Genomic DNA, 19782 nt, shown 5'->3' with positions numbered 1-19782 from the left:
TGGTCGGCCGGCCACTCCTGGGAAGGTTCACCACTGTTCCATGTTTTTGCCATTTGTGGATAATGGCTCTCACTGTGGTTCGCTGGAGTCCCAAAGCTTTAGAAATGTCTTTATAACCTTTACCAGACTGATAGATCTCAATTACTTCAGTTCTCATTTGTACCTGAATTTCTTTGGATCTTGGCATGATGTCTAGCTTTTGAGGTGCTTTTGGTCTACTTCTCTGTGTCAGGCAGCTCCTATTTAAGTGATTTCTTGATTGAAACAGGTGTGGCAGTAATCAGGCCTGGGGGTGGCTACGGAAATTGAACTCAGGTGTGATACACCACAGTTAGGTTATTTTTAACAAGGGGCAATTACTTTTCACACAGGGCCATGTAGGTTTGGATTTTTTCTCCCTAAATAATAAAACCATCATTTAAAAACTGCATTTTGTGTTTACTTGTGTTATATTTGACTAATGGTTAAATGTGTTTGATGATCAGAAACATTTTGTGTGACAAACATGCAAAAGAATAAGAAATCAGGAAGGGGACAAATACACACCACTGTATCTGTAGGACAGATGGACAATAGTAGCCCCTGAAGAATGTAGATATACGTCACCTGTACAGAAAAACGTAATGTTATGCCTCGTCCATATGCTATATCAGGCAGAGTAAACATGAGATTCCCAGTCAGAAATTTCATATGAACATCCTTCGAAGTAGAAACCTCCGGTCGGAAAATTCAGAAAAAAACAATACTACCCGAGTTTTCCGAGTTATGACATAATGCGGACGTCAATAATATTAAATTAAAAAAACAACCTAGTCAGCTAGAAACTATTAATGCATTTGGAGTGACACAACGCACCCGTAATGCATTTAGTTTACTCTTTATTTTTATGAATGATTTCAGCTTATCTTTAGTTGCTTTTCATGAGGACTAAACAGCAATCTAACATTCCTTCCAAAAATCCCACAAGAAACAAATGTGAATAAATCTAAGTGGGAAACTGAAATGCTCCCAGTACCTTGTGAACATTTCACGTCTGCTGACAATTTCTGTTAATTGTTAACACAGCAATTTGTGCTCATCTAAGAAGTCTAGAAAATTGTATCAAATCCAATGGGGAATTAGTTAACAATAATATAACACCACGTGGGGCAGCACGGTGGCGCAGTGGTAGCGCTGCTGCCTCGCAGTTAGGAGACCCGGGTTCGCTTCCCGGGTCCTCCCTGCTTGGAGTTTGCATGTTCTCCCGTGTCTGCGGTTTCCTCCGGGCGCTCCGGTTTCCTCCCACAATCCAAAGACATGCAGGTTAGGTGAATTGGCGATTCTACAATGGCCCTAGTGTGGGTGTGGTTGTGTGTGTCCTGCGGTGGGTTGGCACCCTGCCCAGGATTGGTTCCTGCCTTGTGCCCTGTGTTGGCTGGGATTGGCTCCAGCGGACCCCCGTGACCCTATTCGGATTCAGCGGGTTAGAAAATGGATGGATGGATAACACCACATTTCTGATCTTCAGCCTTTTTAGTTTAGAGATGTTATCTGGCAAACTGTATTGTATGCTGGCTAAGGGGTTACAACACCAGTCTTCATACATCAAAAGTATTTTAAGTTGGTACTCACCAATATAATTTTAAAAATGGCTTCAGCAATCACATAAGCCCATATTTAAGTGTTGTGTCATTCAAGGTAGTCACACTTATCTTGAATCCATTTCATGTCAAACTGCTACAAAACAAATTTGCAATATAATACGTACAAACATTCACTGATCAACGGCTTCACATACACTAACTGTATTCTGTAAAATAACATTCTATAGACAGGTCATTTTTTTGATTTTTTTTTATTGGGCGAGCATTTTATTTTCAATGATATTTAATCTTTTTTACATATCTATAAAAAAAAAAAAAAAAACTTAAGCTGTACTTGCTTGTCTGCACAAAACATTTAAATTAAGGGAAAAGGGCTTCAAAACACACAAACAGAACACACACAGCCCAGTACAGCCAGACCACTTTATTATGAAAATGAAGCATTTCTCTCGCCCAGTTACAATTAAATATTGCCTGTAAAAATGCATCACATCTGTGAAGAAAGTAAAAAGCAGCAGATGTAATCTAAAGAATGGAATTAAAAAAAAAAAAAAAGAAGCCTTTTTTAATTCTTTTGGTTCACACTCACAGTCTACCATATCTCTTGCATTGTAATTTTACCAAACTTTTAAATACTAAAAAAGAAAACTGATGTTTATATTTTTAATATAATTTATTCATTCAACAATCCAAGAAATTTGCAGCCATCAGCAGTTCCAGTGCTATTTCAGGAGCGATTGGGAATTCCGGGATCTCTGTGGAGCTGTTGGTGTAACGGACCTTATAGGTGAAGTACATGCACACTTTGGAAAGGACGTGAGAGGGGATCTCCCTGAAATTAACTTCATTGGTTTCATTTTCAGCAAACTGTCCTATAAAGGAAATGAAAGTACAACAGGTTTTTAGTAATACATGTTCAGCAAGAAAAAAAGAAACCACTTTTCTGATATTAAATATTGTAAATTTTAAGTTGTGATCCAAATTACCGTGTGGTTGTGCAAATCAAAAACAAGATACATTTAAATTAACTAATGACAGCTTCATAGTAATATTGATTACTAGATAAAGTAGTTTCACTAGTGCTGAAGAACACTACAAAAATAATGACACTGTCCCCATATACGGTCAATATGACAATTTATTTCATGGTCAGAAATCAAGTGTGGTAAGCAGCTAAAAGAAAACATGCAGAAAGACTTGAAGCACGTTATGAAGATGCTTGATGGAGTAAGTATTGAGATATATGAAATCAACATTGATTGGTACTACAATATCTGGACTGGCTCAAGTTACTATATAGCCGTGCTCCTTGGGGTCAGTTCTGGTGGCCTCCTTTTGGTGCAGGTTTTCATCCCAGGAATTTTCTTCTTTGACTTGCATTATTAATAGTTTCTTCACAGTTTGTGTCTTTTGTATCAATCCAAAAATTAAAAATGTGTTATGCATATTTTATTAGTCAAGATTAATAAATAATAGCCAAGATAAACAGAAATCTAATGCTAACAATTACGGTGGTAAACTCCACAGACTAGTTAATTTAAAGAGGAAAATGACAACTATGTATAAAGAAAAAAAAAGTGTTCTTTCTTATAAATGGAAATATAAATCTAATGCATTTTTTTGAATTCAACATAAGAGAAGTAGTAGAACGGACAGCTAGTTAAACAATGAAATCAATTAAACATGTGAATGAATCAGTGATTGTGTAGTCTCGCAGAAGCCAGACATAAAATAGATACGTCTAGAGACAACCATGGGTGAATTTTGGGTGGGAACAATTAGACAACTCACTGAGTGTCACATTAACAAACCATTCCAATTATTAATGAAGGCGGCGCACAAAGTGGGGCAGTGATTTCAGACTTCAAAAAGCAGCGTTGCTCTTGTTAACATGGTCCAACAGACCTCAAGATTCTGTTTACAAATGAACAGAAGAAATGTCACTGAATGAACCCCAAAGGTGTAACTTCACGGACTGAAGAAATCAGATGTGGGTAGTTTTAGGAAGAACTCATGTAGGCATAGACTTTACAGCGCTGGATTTTGAAGCTATTCAATACAATTCGTTTTTAACGGGTTTTCCCCAGAAGCGTATTCTCATTTGAGAATCATGTCTGGGCCAACGAGACTAGCAATTGTGAAACTGGATGAAACAAAAACCTGCAGCCATAGGGGGGTGCCCAGGACTGATAATACATGAGGACCATGGGACTTTGTTATATATTATATAAAATATCATTTTTTACAATTGAATTATTTATACAATTTAAACAAAAAAAAAATCAATAACTGCCAATTAAAATGGCTGCTAAGTCATGGAGAACATACCAGGGCCACTCAGCATAGCTTTAATAGTTCCAGATGTCAATGCATGCTCTCTCTTCACTATAAATTCATGCCCATCTGACGAGATCAGCTTTACATACATGGCATCAGGGCCTTCACAACCTCCATAGGTCTTCTCTTCTCCGTCTATATGATAATATCAACAATAATAAAATCTCTAGTAGACAAAACTACATTTTCAAAGATAATTTGATGTTATTAGTTTGGATTTTCTAACCTGCACTGAAACCCAGAACACCAACCTGATAACTTTCAGCTTAGTAATGCCTAACTCTGCTTTATGATCTGCGGTTACGTTTTGTCAAACTGAAGATTACACCTTCCAGAGTAAATAGAAACTTTATCGATCACTGGTCTTTGTTACTTTTCACAACTTAATTTGATTTCATTCACGAAATGAAAACTCTAAAGGAAACACCGATAACCAAACATTAATAAAAGAAAAACTACCCATTACCTGACAAGGCTTTTTTTTATTACAAAACACAGTTTTAGTAATGAAAGAAGCTAAATACTTTAATATAATACTCAAGAATACAAAGGCAAGTGACAGTATTGTTTTTACTAGTCACAGAAGAGAAAAAATGCCACTGCACTAACAGCATAATGTAACAGAAATATAAGCAAAGATTGCAGGCATACAATACAAACGTATATACAGTATATATAACTAAAATAATATAGGGACACTTCAAAGAATGTGAACCTTTCATTTAGCAGTTCTTAGATAAATGAACCTATAAAATGCATTCTTGTTTAAATTGTAGTATTTAATGGAGATAACCCAACAACAGAAACACAAAAAAGAACAGTTAAATATTTTTGTATTAATCATTATTGAATAATGTAACAGAAACACAATGCTCTCCCAGAGAAAAGGAGAATCTTTTCAGTTCCCAGAGGATGGGCACATCCAACCAACGAAAACACCAACCTAACATCTTTAGTATTGGTTACTCTTCTCCTGCGCTGAAGACTTATTCCTTGTTGCTTCTTGCCCAACTGCTTCAGCTGCTCCAGAAAAGTTGCATGTTGTACACTTCAAGTGATGTTACATTTCATTGCCTGGACTTGAGCATTCTGTCAAACACACTATTTCTCCCACACAGTGCCTTAATTGCTGCATCTGCTGAATTATTTTGGATTAATTTAATGTTGGAAAGTCTACTTGTGGTTTTAACTTCAGCCCACTAACAGAAAGTCTGATGCCAGACTCCAGAATACTGTTGTTTGAACGTGAATGCATAGTTTCCTCAAAGACAGCTAAAGAGAAAAGCAGCCCAAAATCATGTTATTATCAACACCACTACATTAGACCAAGGTGATCTTGGTGGTAGGTGGAGCTTAGTTTTTGTTATAAGTGTCTTGTGCTAAAGCCAAAAAAAACCCTACACATTTTCAACAAATCCATGTAGAAGTTTTTTTCACACCAAATCAAATTTTTTTTGTAGATTTAGTATGAGGAGCTCCATTCTTTTTCAGAGCAATGATTTTCTTATGCCTGTTTCCATGGAGGCTATTGATTTTTAAATTTTTACATATCACTGGAGTATAGACATCAGCTGCAGTAAGGGGAAGCTGGAAATTCATGTCCTTTGCTCCTTTTGAAGATCTAGAAAACATCTATATATATATATATATATATATATATATATAATTCACTAAGGCAAGACAACCATGGAAAGCACGCCGGAAGAGGCGTGGATTCACTAAGCCGTCGACAAGTGAGACACCTATGGCGCACGCAGGAAGGAGCCACGGCCACCAACTCCAAGACCATTGGATACAACGACAACTCACAGAGCCACGCCCACAAACTCGGGCGCGAAGACACAGAAAAAACGGCGTCATTTTTATTCGTCTGTCGTAGCGGTCACATGCAGCTCCGACCCACGTTGACTGTTAATAGAGGCATGTTCCTCGCGGAGGTGAATCGCTATATGCGACGTGTAAAACTGTTTGCGAGGGGTATCCCATGGGATCCTTAAAACGTTCCTTTACAACTGAGGTTAAAACACAATGAAGTGAGCAGTCTTTAAAAATGAGTTTTCGGTTACGACGCACGACCGCATGCACTATAGCAAACTGTTTTACACGCTACATACAGCAATTCGCATCCGCGACAAACATGCGTCTTCTTAGATACTCCTGTACTTTGTACACACCCCCCTCCCACCGTGGTCGGGTGTCTTGGTGGATTATATATAGAAAGGCAGCCAAAACCGCACAGAGCAATGAAAAGTCTACGTGAGTCACAGGTGCATCTGGGCTGTACAAAGACTCGAGTGACGAGTTGGAGGTGGGCACATGAGCAGGCAGTGTATACTGAACGAGAAACCAGCAGACTAGCCTGACGGAGGGAGCGGAGTGGATGTCCTTCTCCTCTCCTCCCGTTCCACCCTGAGCGCGCCGCACGGACGATTGTGTGTTGGTTCGTTTCGTGCATTGGTTAAAACCCAATGAAGGAAGCAGTCTTTAAAAACCAATAAGCCCTGTGCCTCTGTTTCATTACCGTCTCACCTGCTTCACCAATGCAGGCCCGTAACAGCGTCCGGCGTCATTCCCATGACCGCCGGCAGCCAACCGGGTAACCAAAGTCTTTGGGTTCAGGGGGGAGTATGGTTACAAAGCTGAAACTTAAAGGAATTGACGGAAGGGCACCACCAGGTGTGGAGCCTTTCGCTTCATTTGACTCAACACAGGAAACCTCACCCGGCCCGGACACGGACAGGATTGACAGATTGATAGCTCTTTCTTGATTCTGTGGATGGTGGTGCATGGCAGTTCTTAGTTGGTGGAGCGATTTGGCTGGTTATTTCCGAAAACGAACGAGACTCCCGCCTGCTAAATAGTTACACGACCCAACAGCGGTCGGCGTCCAAATTCTTAGAGGGACAAGTGGCTTTCAGCCACGTGAGATTGAGCATTAACAGGTCTGTGATGCACTTGTATGTCCGGTACTGCACGCGAGCTACACTGAATGGATCAACGTGTGTCTACCCGGCGTGGGGAGGCCGTTGAACCCCATTCGTGATGGAGACCGTGGCTTACAATTGTTCCCCACGAACGAGAAATTCCCAGTACGTGCGGGTCATATACTCGCACTTATTACGTCTCTGCCCTTTGTAAAGCCCCACATGGTCGGGTGACTTGGTGGATTATATATAAAAAAAAAGCAGCCGGAACAGCAAACAACAATGAAAAATCAACGTGGAAACCGACTGAGGCGGTGTTTGGAAAATTAACAGTCAACGTGACTCACAGGTGCGGGTGGACTGTACACAGACGAAAGCGACTCAGGTAGGGAGTTGGGGGCGGGCACATAAGCGGGCAGTGCGTACTTCAACCCCGTCCTTTGCTTTGGAAGGAGAAAGCACGACGGCGCTCCTCCGGTTTTCAGTCACGGACAATTGTATGTGCTTAAAAATCATTTAAAAAGCGGCCTGATTATGCGGGTTGGCTAGTATGTTATATTTGCTATATGGCATAATTTTGAGGGACACCTTATATTATCACCTTGGTTTTAAGTTTTTGCTAGTTCAACTCTGTCTCCCTGGTGAGCAATGAATACCAAAAGTTTACAATCTCTTATGGCATGGTATATTACAATAATCCACATGGGTTAAAACAAGCAGACCAGGTTTCTCACCCATACACACACAGCGTTTCCAATACCATTGAAATGAGTGGAAGGAGTTGCAGAATGCGGTTTATGGCATCCAATGCTAAAGTTAACTAACTAATTTACTAACTTTCTATGAAATTTAAAAGAGGCACACTGCCACTGAGTTGATTATGTTGCATGTTTGTTGACTTTTGAATGGTCCTACTGCTCTTATTCTGGTGTTCTCTGCATTGACAGGTTAACAAAATGACTTTATGCCTGAATTACACATGCACCCAAAACACGATTAGGAATCTGTGTGAAACTCAAAACACTTTTGTAGTTAATCATGTACTGCAATTCACTTAACACAGTTTCAGCGACTGAGAAGACTTGAGATTTTACCAGCTGCAGTCCTTAAATATGATGTTCATCCCATCTAAAGTTCTGTGAGATGTTCGAGATGTAAATCAGATACTGCTTTTAAGCAGTAATATTATCCCAAAAGGCATAATTTACAGCCTTTTTAAATATTATAACCTGGAACATAAAGCAAACAACTCCTACCCATTAAGTTACAACATGTATTTGATTTTAATGTTATATGCATTATTCATTGTATGACTTTGAAATGATTCTGTGACTGTTATATGATTTAACATTTGTATAGCACATCACTTTTTCCACATTTTGTTATATTACAGCCTTATTCCAAAATGGATTAAATTCATTTTTTTCTCAGAATTCTACACACAACACCCCATAATGACAACATGAAAAAAGTTTACTTGAGATTTTTGCAAATTTATTAAAAATAAAAAACTGAGAAAGCACATGTACATAAGTATTCACAGCCTTTGCCATGAAGCTCAAAATTGAGCTCAGGTGCATCCTGTTTCCCCTGATCATCCTTGAGATATTTCTGCGGCTTAATTGGAGTCCACCTGTGGTAAACTCAGTTGATGGGACATGATTTGGAAAGGCACACACCTGTCTATAGAAGGACCCACAGTTGACAGTTCATGTCAGAGCACAAACTAAGCATGAAGTCAAAAGAATTGTCTATAGACCTCCAAGACAGGATTGTCTCGAGGCACAAATCTGAAGAAGGTTACAGAAAAATTTCTACTCCTTTAAAGGTCCCAATGAGCACAGTGGCCTCCATCATCTGTAAGTGGAAGAAGTTCAAAACCAGCAGGACTCTTCCTAGAGCTGGCCGGCCATCTAAACTGAGCGATCGGGGGAGAAGGGCCTTAGTCAGGGAGGTGACCAAGAACTTGATGGTCACTCTGTTAGAGGTCCTCTGTGGAGAGAGGAGAACCTTCCAGAAGGACAACCATCTCTGCAGCAATCCACCAATCAGGCCTGTATGGTAGAGTGGCCAGACGGAAGCCACTCCTTAGTAAAAGGCACATGGCAGCCCGCCTGGAGTTTGCCAAAAGGCACCTGAAGGACTTTCAGACCATGAGAAACAAAATTCTCTGGTCTAATGAGACAAAGATTGAACTCTTTGGTGTGAATGCCAGGCGTCACGTTTGGAGGACACCAGGCACTGCTCATCACCAGGCCAATACCATCCCTACAGTGAAGCATGGTGGTGGCAGCATCATACTGTGGGGATGTTTTTCAGCGGCAGGAACTGGGAGATTAGTCAGGATAAAGGGAAAGATGACTGCAGCAATGTAAAGAGACATCCTGGATGAAAACCTGCTCCAGAGCGCTCTTGACCTCAGACTGGGGCAACGGTTCATCTTTCAGCAGGACAACAACCCTAAGCACACAGCCAAGATATCAAAGGACTGGCTTCAGGACAACTCTGTGAATGTCCTTGAGTGGCCCAGCCAGAGCCCAGACTTGAATCCGATTGAACATCTCTGGAGAGATCTTAAAATGGCTGTGCACCGACGCTTCCCATCCAACCTGATGGAGCTTGAGAGGTGCTGCAAAGAGGAATGGGCCAAACTGGCCAAGGATAGGTGTGCCAAGCTTGTGGCATCATATTCAAAAAGTCTTGAGGCTGTAATTGCTGCCAAAGGTGCATCGACAAAGTATTGAGCAAAGGCTGTGAATACTTATGTACATGTGCTTTCTCAGTTTTTTATTTTTAATAAATTTGCAAAAACCTCAAGTAAACTTTTTTCACATTGTCATTATGGGGTGTTGTGTGTAGAATTCTGCAGAAAAAAATGAATTTAATCCATTTTGGAATAAGGCTGTAACATAACAAAATGTGGAAAAAGTGGTGCGCTGTGAATACATTCCGGATGCACTGTATATAAGAGGGGAACCTCTCCTATTACATGTATCTAAATTGTTCACTCAATGTTTTTAATCAAAACAGTTTATATTCCCAGACAAACATTTAAAGATTAAATATATAAGGGGAATTTATAAAACAAAAAAATAAATGAGGCCCACAAAATACAGAATTAAGAAATAAAAAATAGAAAGGTGAACAAAGGAACCTACTTAGTGAGTTCAAATGATGCTTGTCAGGTAAAGCTTAACACCATAATTGTGAATTAAACAATTAGTTATATTTTATTTGTCCCCAAGCAGAAATTAAATTCTATCTAATGTCTGAATTAGTCAAAATTAATCACTACTTTGACTTATTAAACGTTAAAGCTTAAGACACAAAAAATAACTTTATTTTTTAAGGATTAGTTTTGCAAACATACCCATTTCTCCTGAAGTGTGATGGGCACCTTTCTGGCACCTGAAAAAATAAAATATAACATTAAAAAAAGAAAAAGACAAGTCAAAGAGAAAGACTGATACTGTGCAGTCACCAAAGCAGTTTTATGCTGTCAGATATAGTTTGACTTTGTGATTTCCCTTGACGTGAACTAATTAATACCCAGGCAAATCTGACACATCCATTATGCAGTCACTGATAACTACACAATGAGCACATACTGTACATAAAAAAACAAAGTGTATACATTTAACTAATGACTCCAACAAACAACATATTTCTCACCCTTAAAAAAGTGAAATCCTGAGAGCAGAATAGACCATAATATATACTGTACCACCTGTTTTGAAAAACAACCAAGTCAATAGCTAACCAGTATGCCAAATGGTTCAACAAAAATTCAAACATTACATTTTAGTAGATGAAATATTTTGAAGGAATTGGAAGAGAGAAATTTGTTAATTTCAGACTTGTTTTGAAGATTTGATTTTAGAAACAGCCAATATGCCCAAACACTAGTCTATTCTAACACATTTACTTTTTAAATACAGTGTCACAATCTCACCACGGTGGCCTTAGAGCCGAGCTCTTCAGCAGAGTATGCTTATGCTCAGGTTTTTAGACCTATAACATCAATGCTCATTTTGTGACTCTTATTCTTTGTACTTTCAATAGATAACATGGAATTCTGGAATGCTTTCTGAGTTCAGACTGTGAATGGTACACTTTTGAGCCAAAGATGCATGAATGAGGGGCTACAAAAAACAAACAAAAAAAACAAAAAAACAAAGCAAAACAAAAACAAAACTACGTTAGCAGACATGCAAAAACTGTAATCAATTAGCGCATCTGTAACATTTAAAAATGTATTGAACACACCATTTAAATCAAATATTTTACCTTTCCAACTCCTTATTTCATTTACTACACAGGATTAACTATCCATCCATTCATTATCCAACCCGCTATATCCCAACTACTGGGTCACGGGGGTCTGCTGGAGCCAATCTGAGCCAACACTGGGTGCAAGGCAGGAATCAATCCTGGGCAGGGCGCACACACACGCACGCCCACACACCAAGCACACACTAGGGACAATTTAGAATCGCCAATCCACCTAACCTGCATGTCTTTCGACTGTGGGAGGAAACAGGAGAACATGCAAACTCCACGCAGGGAGGACCCAGGAAGCAAACCCAGGTCTCCTTACTGCGAGGCAGCAGCGCTACCCACTGCGCCACTATGCTGCCCCAGGATTAACTATCCAACAGCTAATTCAAAACAGTTGTAAATATCATTTGGGAAACACTTAAATTTAAAAACAATATTACTGCAAGTTAACTACAGCTCAAAAAGCTTTAGTTTTTATGATCAATGACATTTCTAAACAAGGTAACACTTTTTCCTCCAAATGTTTTGCTTCTGAAACATTTTTGGCGATTATGATAGCTTGAAATTGAACACAAATATAAAATTTCAGATTGACTACACTACTAGTTTTAGAACACCTCAACTTCTGCAGTTTTCTTCAAATTTAATCAGCTGAAATGCAATGAATGGCCTAAAATGGTGAAAAGTTAAGCAGTAAACTGCCACAGGTTTGAATTTAAAGTTTAGGTTATCAAAAACTGAAAAAAAGGAAATTTCAGAATATTACAAATGGGCCTTCTAATAGGTTACCACCTACAGAAGTTCTGCAGCAATTAAAATAAAATAAGCTTTGCAATTTGAAGCAAACAATTTGCACAGGTGTTCCAACTTCTGTTACTTACTTAACAACCCTCTGTGTGTCTTAATGAAGTGTTGGAACAGACACAGCAAAAAAAAAAAAAAAAGTACAAATCTTTAAAAAAAAAAACTGCAAATATTCTCAACTGTTCAAAAGTTGTTTATCAAGAAAACACAAGACTAACATGCTTAACAAGTTTATAAGTAACACACAATTTGCTGCTGCGCTAACAAGCCTATTGTTAACTAAGCAGCAATATCAAATTTGTCTTTATTCTTTCTCCAATTGAAAAGCTGAGGCACATAAAACAAGCTCATGGTCCAAACTCAGATGGTATCCATTTTAATTAAAAGGTCAAAATAAAAGGGTCCGATTTCATTAAAGTAGCCTTTCCTGCTGTTTGTTTAATTGCACAGGACGACTTCTCCAATTCATTTTTTCCAGTTTATTACTACATTTTCTTTAACGTAAAGGCTAACATTCCAAATGTCTCTGTTCTCTTGTAAAACGAACCTCGACTTTACATTTTTTTGTTTACATTACAGGAAGTTTGCTGGCAAAAAAAGAACATGCCCGCTGGCTCAACTGCCATAATATCTAACGTAACGGAGCACTGCAACTAAATTACCACAAAGCCTAGAAAAGCAGGGACTGAAAAAGATTGTTTTTTTATAGTTTACAGATGGAGTCTGTTTTTAGTGAAAATTGACTGATTTAAATCAGAAGCCAATCAATCGCCACCAAAACAGCTCTGATATTTTGAGGCAGGCATTTTACAAAACCCATGAAGGTGTCCTGTGGTATCTGGCACCAAGACTTTGGCAGAAAATCCTTCAAGTCATGTAAGCTGTGAGGTGGCGTCTCCATGGACTGGACTTGTTTTTCCATTACATCCCCCAGATTGAGATCTGGTGTATTTGGAAGTCAAGTCAACACCCTGAACTCTTTGTCATGTTCTTCAAACCAGTCCTCAATTTTTGCAGTTTGGCAGAGTACATTATTCTGATGAAAGAGGTCACTACCATCAGGAAATACCGTTGCAATGAAATGCTGTACATGGTATGCAGTGTAGGTGGCACATGTCAAAAGTAACATCCTCAGCAGGCTTGCCTTCTTCCCATAATGTATCCTGCTGCCATCTCTTTCCCAGGTAAACAATGTACACACACAGCCTTTCACATAATGTAAAAGGAAATGTGATTAATCAGACCAGGCCACCGTCTTTCTTTCCTTTGTGATCCAGTTCTGACGCTTGCGTATCAATTGTAGGCAGGACACAGAATGGGCCCTCGGAATGGTCAGCAGCTATGCAGCGAGCTGCAATGCACTGTGTCTTGACACCTTTCTCTAATTGCCAGCATTAGGCTTGTCATATATTTGTGCTATAGTAACTTTACTACTCAAATTGGTGAGCCTTGGGTGCCCATGGCCCTGTCCTTGGTTCACCAGATGTCCTTCCTTGGACCACTTGAGGTAGGTACTAATTACTGCATACCAGGAACACCCAACGTGACCTGCTGTTTTGGAGATGCTGTCGCCAAGTCGCCTGGCCTTTATAATTTTGTTCTTGTTAAAGTTGCTCAGATATTTACACTTCTCCACGTTCCTTCTTCCAATACATCACCTTTAAGAACTGATTGATCACTTCACTATCCCACCCCTGTACAGGCACCATTGCAATGATATAAGCAATATTATTCTTTTCACCAGTCAGTGGTTTTAATGTTGCGGCTGATCAGTGTATAATATGAGAAGAAATCAAAAAATAGATAATTGCAATAAAACCATAGACAATAGAAAATTTAAAGGTGATTTTTTGTAACCATCAGGTCAAAATCCATCAGATACACCCAACAGTATTCAGGAAACAAAATCTTCATTGTCCAGTGATTAACCATGAACCCATCAAGCACTCTGCTACAGCTTTTAAATTGACTTTAGTAATCTTCCCAACTGTACATCTACAGTACATGCTAAAATCACAACATATTCCAGTATTTAACATTTAAAAGTGGGCATTTCATGTTGCAAAGCCTCATCTAGTACAGAATCACACTCATTTAAGAGGTCTGCTACAAAACAGCCCTAAACTGCCATGCAAGAAAGATGATACTGTACGATCGGAGGTCATGGAACAATAAAATTAGTCTCACTGTTTGCTGTATCAGTAAGACAAAGTCAATACCTTTCTGAACTGCCAAATGGTACTTACAAAAGAAATAAACTGCATATTTTAGAACTTTGTATCATTGATAAGTTACCAATTAATCACAAATGGGAGCCTAATTTTGATGTCCAAGTGGACTTGAGACCATTATCCTTTTAGTGAACAGGATCGCAAGTAGTAGTGTAGGTATATCCAAAATTCCACATCATCTTATTAAAAATCTGATGGTGTCAGAATATACTGATACTGGTATCAAATATCTGTATATACTTTTCTGACAAATACGTTTTTTAGCAAACACATGCATTAATAATTAACTGTGCACTGAGGTGTGCCTCTTTTTTCAAATTAATAATTATTACAAACGATGTAAATAAAAAAAAAAATGTACTTGTACATGAATTGTGAGCTGTGATTTGCATGGTAATAAATCAATATCCTTGTCTTTCTTTATATGAAGCAGTCAAGACAGAGAGATTGATGTTTACTGACTGGTACACATGGCTGCCAGCACAGCAGGCAAGTTGTTGAATGTAATAAAAACAAAGTAACCTCTAAAACAAACTAGAGGAGGCCTAAAACAAAAATGTTTGGAAAAACACGTCATTTGAGGCGTTACTTTGAGGCATGGCTATTAAAAAAAATTGTTAACGTCAAAGAAAAAAATGTATTTCCTTTGCTTGTATTTCATATTATTATTGTCAGAAGATATATTGTATAGAAGAGTGTATATACTATAGGGTGGTCCAGACCTAATTATGCCATTTTCATTACGCTATAACTTAAGTTTATTACATAGAAAATTACCCAAAAAATCCCGGACCATTGAGAAGTGTCTGAACTGACGACATGAATCGTCTTCGCGCCGAACTGGAATCGTCCCCGCATAAATCAAAGTCATCCAGACGATCTGGATCTGCATTATTAGATTTGGACCACCCTATATATATATGCCTATATGGTGCTGATCTTCAATCTTTAAGGTATTTTACAACATATTGAGATATAGCAAATACATTTTAGTTCAAAATAATTACCTAGCTCTATAAGGAACAGACAACACATGGATTTAACAACTAGTCAGAAGACCCAAAAGTGAAGACAAGGCTGCATAACACTCAGAATGGCAAACTGAAATGAATTAATTACAAGTCTGGCAGTACTCTAAGTGCAATCAGGGGACAAAACGAATGACAGCGGAGAATACTCAAAGAGCAAAACAGCAGTCATTTGATAAACTACTAGCCTCCAAAACAAGCCTCAAAGATTAGGCTGACATAATTCAAATATACCACTGCTTATGTACAGCACCAGTCCAAGGTCTTGACACAAACAGAAATTCATGTTTGTGATGAATTTAAATCAATTTCATGGTATCTACACATTTCTGAGAGTAACCAGACTTTTGGCCGAGTATAACTGTAAAGTTTCATAATGTATTTCATACCTGGGATCAAAAATTACGGGTCAGTAATGCTAGACACCTATAATTTAAAGAAAATAATTACAGATGTTTTCTTAGAGACAGATTCCGGCAACTGTTTTGTATCACACCAAATAATAAATTACTATCGGTAATATCAGATTGTCCTTAATGTTTTTTTAAATCTATTTTCCGATTGCAAAATAGTAATTTATTGTAATGACAGTTAATGACTATACAAATAAAATGAAACTCTAATTTGCTAAAAACAGCTTTACCCAAAAAAAAAAAAAAAGTATTTAATTCTACATAGCTGAATAGCAATGCTGGAATTCACTTTTGTTTCATAACATAAAACTGCATTTAATTTTCCCAATTTACATTTGAATTGTAACTTCAGAAAAACTTGTTCATTTTCATCTTAGGAAAGGGCGGCATGGTGGCGCAGTGTGTAGCGCTGCTGCCTCACAGTAAGGAGACCCGGGTTCGCTTCCTGGGTCTTCCCTGCGTTGAGTTTGCATGTTCGTCCAAAGACATGCAGGTTAGGTGCCTTGGCGATTCTATGTTGTCTTTGGTGTGCGTGTGGGCTGGCGCCCTGCCTGGGGTTTGTTTCCTGCCTTGCACCCTGTGTTGGCTGGGATTGGCTCCAGCAGACACCCCCCTCCCCCCCCCATGACCCTGTAGTTAGGATATAGCAGGTTGGATAATGGATGGATAGATCTTAGGAAAACATTCTTCAACAAGAACATAAGTTTGCTAAAATCTCAGAATGTGTTTCTTCACTCAAACACGAAGTATACGCCGTGACTCAATAGCTTGTAGACCCACCATCAGCAGCAATAACTGGAAGCAATCGTTTTCTGAATGACTTGATCAGTCTCTCTCTCTCTCTCAATCACTGTGGAGGAATTCTGGCCCAGTCCTCTTTATTACAACATTGCTTCAGTCCATCGAGGTTTGCGGGCATTCATTTATGCGCGGCTCCCTTAAGGTCGCGCCACAGCGTTTCAATCGTGAGGTCTGGACTTTGAATGTGCCATTTCAACACCTTGATTCTTTTCTTTTTCAGCCATTCAGTTGCAGATTGGCTGGTGTGTTTGTCCTGTTGCATGAAACCAATTTTGGCCAAGCTTTAGCTGTCAGACAGATGGCCTCACATTTGACTCGAATACTTGGGAATACAGAGGATTTATGGTCAACTCAATGACTGCAACATGCCCAGATCCTGGGGCTGTAAAACAAGCCCAAATCATCACAGCTTCACCACCATGCTTGACCGATGGCATGAGTAGTTTGTGCCGATATGCTGTGTTTGGTTGTTACCAAACGTCGTGCTGTGCATTATGGCCAAAGATCTGCACTTTGGTCTTGTCTGTCCAAAGGACATTGATCCAGAACTCTTGTGGTTTGTTCAGATGCCACTTTGCAAACCTAAGCTGTGCTGCCATGTCCTTTTTAGAATGAAGAGGCTTTCTTCTGGCAACCCTTCCAAACAAGCCATACTTGTTCAGGTTTTTTTTAAATTGTGCTGTCATGAACTTTAACATGCTAGCTGAGGCCTGTAGCATCCCACTTGGTAACTCTTAGGTTTTTTGCATTTTTTCTGAGCTTTGCACCGTCTGACCCCTGGGGTGAATTTGCTAGAACTGGCAACTGTCTTGAATGTGTTCCACTTGTGAATAAGCTTTCTCACTGTAGTTGGAAGAGGCCTTATAACCTTTCCCAGATTGATGGGTAGCAACAATTGCTTCACTAAGATCATTGCTGTTGTCGTTCCTCCTTGGCACTGTGTTAACACACACCTGAATGCTCCAACAAACTGCCAGAACTTCTGCTTTTATTGAGGTGATCACACTTGAGGAGTGGTGGCTCTGAAGCTAAGGATCTGTGCCAGTATCCGGTTCCAGTCCCAGTTATTGCCAAAAGGGATCCTACTCTGCTGGACCCTTGAGCAAGGCCCTTAACGTGCGCTTGCTCCTGGGGTGCTGTACAATGGCTGACTCGGCACTCTGTCCCCAAGGGGTATGTGACAACTATCAAATTCCTAATACAAGAAATTGCATAAAGTGAAATAAGGAACAAAACAAACTTTCTGATGATTAATTAAAGTGCAGCACCTAGGCAGCTGCTTACCCTCTCAATTCCTATGGAAGCAGTAACGGTGTATTTAACTTTTCCACACCCTGCTCCTGCATTTTGGCTTAGTTTTCCATCCATCCATCCATTTTCCAGCCCGCTGAATCCAAACACAGGGTCACGGGGGTCTGCTGGAGCCAATCCCAGCCAACACAGGGCACAAGGCAGGAACCCAATCCCGGGCAGGGTGCCAACCCGTAGCAGGACACACACACAAACACACCAAGCACACACTAGGGCCAATTTAGGATCACCAATGCACATAACCTGCATGTCTTTGGACTGTGGGAGAAAAACCGGAGCGCCCGGAGGAAACCCACACAGACACGGGGAGAACATGCAAACTCCACGCAGGACCCGAGTCACCTAACTGCGAGGCAGCAGCGTTACCCACTGCGCCACCGTGCCGCCCGGCTTAGTTTTTGTTAAAAAAATAATGACGGTTTAATGTGTCACATGTTGTTGTTCATCTCAAGTTGTAATTACCTAACTTTGTGCCCTGCTAAGGACCAGATGATTTTTATTATGTCCTGATATATAAACACAATTGAATTGTATGAGGGTGTACTTTCTTTTTCACATGACTGTATATGCAGCATGTTCATTAAACTTTAACATCATGAAAGTATATATTTCCTCAAGATTTTTCACCAGCATGATTGCTGGTCAAGTCAGGTACTTGAACCAGAAGAGGATAACAAAAAGGTGCCCACTATTTGTGAATATGTTTTATGTAGTGCAAAAACATGCCACTCTTTTGCGGAGGGTATACCAGAATGCATTTTTTTTATTAGAATAATGTAAATTTTTTATAACTTTAGCCAGAGCTACTTGACTATCTACAAGTGACAAAACCTTTTATAATTTGGCAACGCTCTGTTTTTTTGAAAACAGCATTTAATAAATGCAAAGCAATACTTAATAGATTTAGTGTTTCTGAATGGGTAAAAAAAAAAAAATCAAAAAGGGGGTTGGCGGGTGGGTGTTCTTGCTAAAAGGGGGATTTGGTATGAAGTCCCGTACCTGGCAACCCTGCTCGGTGTCCGTCTGTTGCTAGTGCCGCACTGCGAGACGCGATACAAATAAAGGCGACACCATAGAGCGGCGCCCCTTCTCCGAACTTCTAACGTTACCGTTTACACACAACAGGGCGAAGAAGCAAAATATCAACTTATCGAAACACACAAAAAAAAAAAACAGTTGTAGTTTGTCTTTAAGAAAACATCTATAATAATTCTGTTTATTTAAGTACGGGTTGTCCGGCACATACCCATATTATCTGGTCCCAAATATTAAACATATTTTTAAAAACCTTCACGAGTACACTCAGATGCACTACTTCCAGCAACTATCGAGGTGAAATGGTCTTGAAAAAATAAGCCCGATTCAACCGAAATAAGCCGAGACTCCACAAAACGCGGCCGGAACAGATCGGGCCCGTCTGTCCACCTCGGCTACTTCAGTGACGAGGCTCGGGTGTCCAAATAAAGAACTACAAGGGACATACAGAGAGACTCAAAACAAAATATAGTGCCTTACCTGGACAGTCCGTGTAGTCCCTTCTTCTCTCCAATAAAACCAAAAGTGAAGGCTCAACCCCTCCGTTAGACTGCGACTACACCAGAAGTCATTGAAGTAGAGAAAGATTTGCTTCCGGAAGGTGCCGAAGCTGCGGCGGGATCGGTGTCACAGGTTTAAAGACGGAGCGGAAACATGGAGCATTTGGTGAGGGACAGATAGAGACGATGACTGGCGGAGATCGGGGGGAGACAGGGACCTCATTATTTGGTTATTGCATACCTGGGGAGTGTGTGGATCAAGAAAAAAAAAAGATATTTATATTGTGAGAACGGGTTTATAACTATGGGGCTGAAGTTATTGTTTATTTTGAACATGGATCTGGTAGAAAACATAATTTTATTGCGTAAGCATACGCTAGAATTTCATATTTAACGATGTAACAGACATTTCAGTGCTGTCAAATGTGACATAGTTAATGTACAGAATAAGGAACACAGTGGATTATACTGAAGGGTATGAAATTCATACTTGAATCTGCCAATCAGCTGCCCTGGCTTTAGCAGAGATCTGCCTCA

At 39.6% G+C, this 19782-nt stretch overlaps 1 protein-coding gene across 1 annotated transcript; it reads right to left on the bottom strand.

Moving 5' to 3' along the window:
• Positions 1-1992: 1992 nt before the first annotated feature.
• Positions 1993-19342, bottom strand: LOC120530183 (elongin-C). The gene is made up of 4 exons (XM_039754421.1): positions 19226-19342; positions 10215-10252; positions 3912-4055; positions 1993-2455 (listed from the first exon to the last, which is right to left on the bottom strand). Exons 2-4 carry the CDS (start codon positions 10216-10218, stop codon positions 2265-2267), a joined length of 339 nt encoding a protein of 112 aa, XP_039610355.1. The 5' UTR covers positions 10219-10252; positions 19226-19342; the 3' UTR covers positions 1993-2264.
• Between the last annotated feature and the right edge of the window lie 440 nt (positions 19343-19782).

The sequence above is a fragment of the Polypterus senegalus genome, chromosome 5 (assembly GCF_016835505.1).
Source record: "Polypterus senegalus isolate Bchr_013 chromosome 5, ASM1683550v1, whole genome shotgun sequence".
Taxonomy (NCBI): Eukaryota; Metazoa; Chordata; class Cladistia; order Polypteriformes; family Polypteridae; genus Polypterus; species Polypterus senegalus.
Note: the sequence above shows the minus strand (reverse complement) of the source record. Positions and strands in the feature narration are given on the sequence as shown.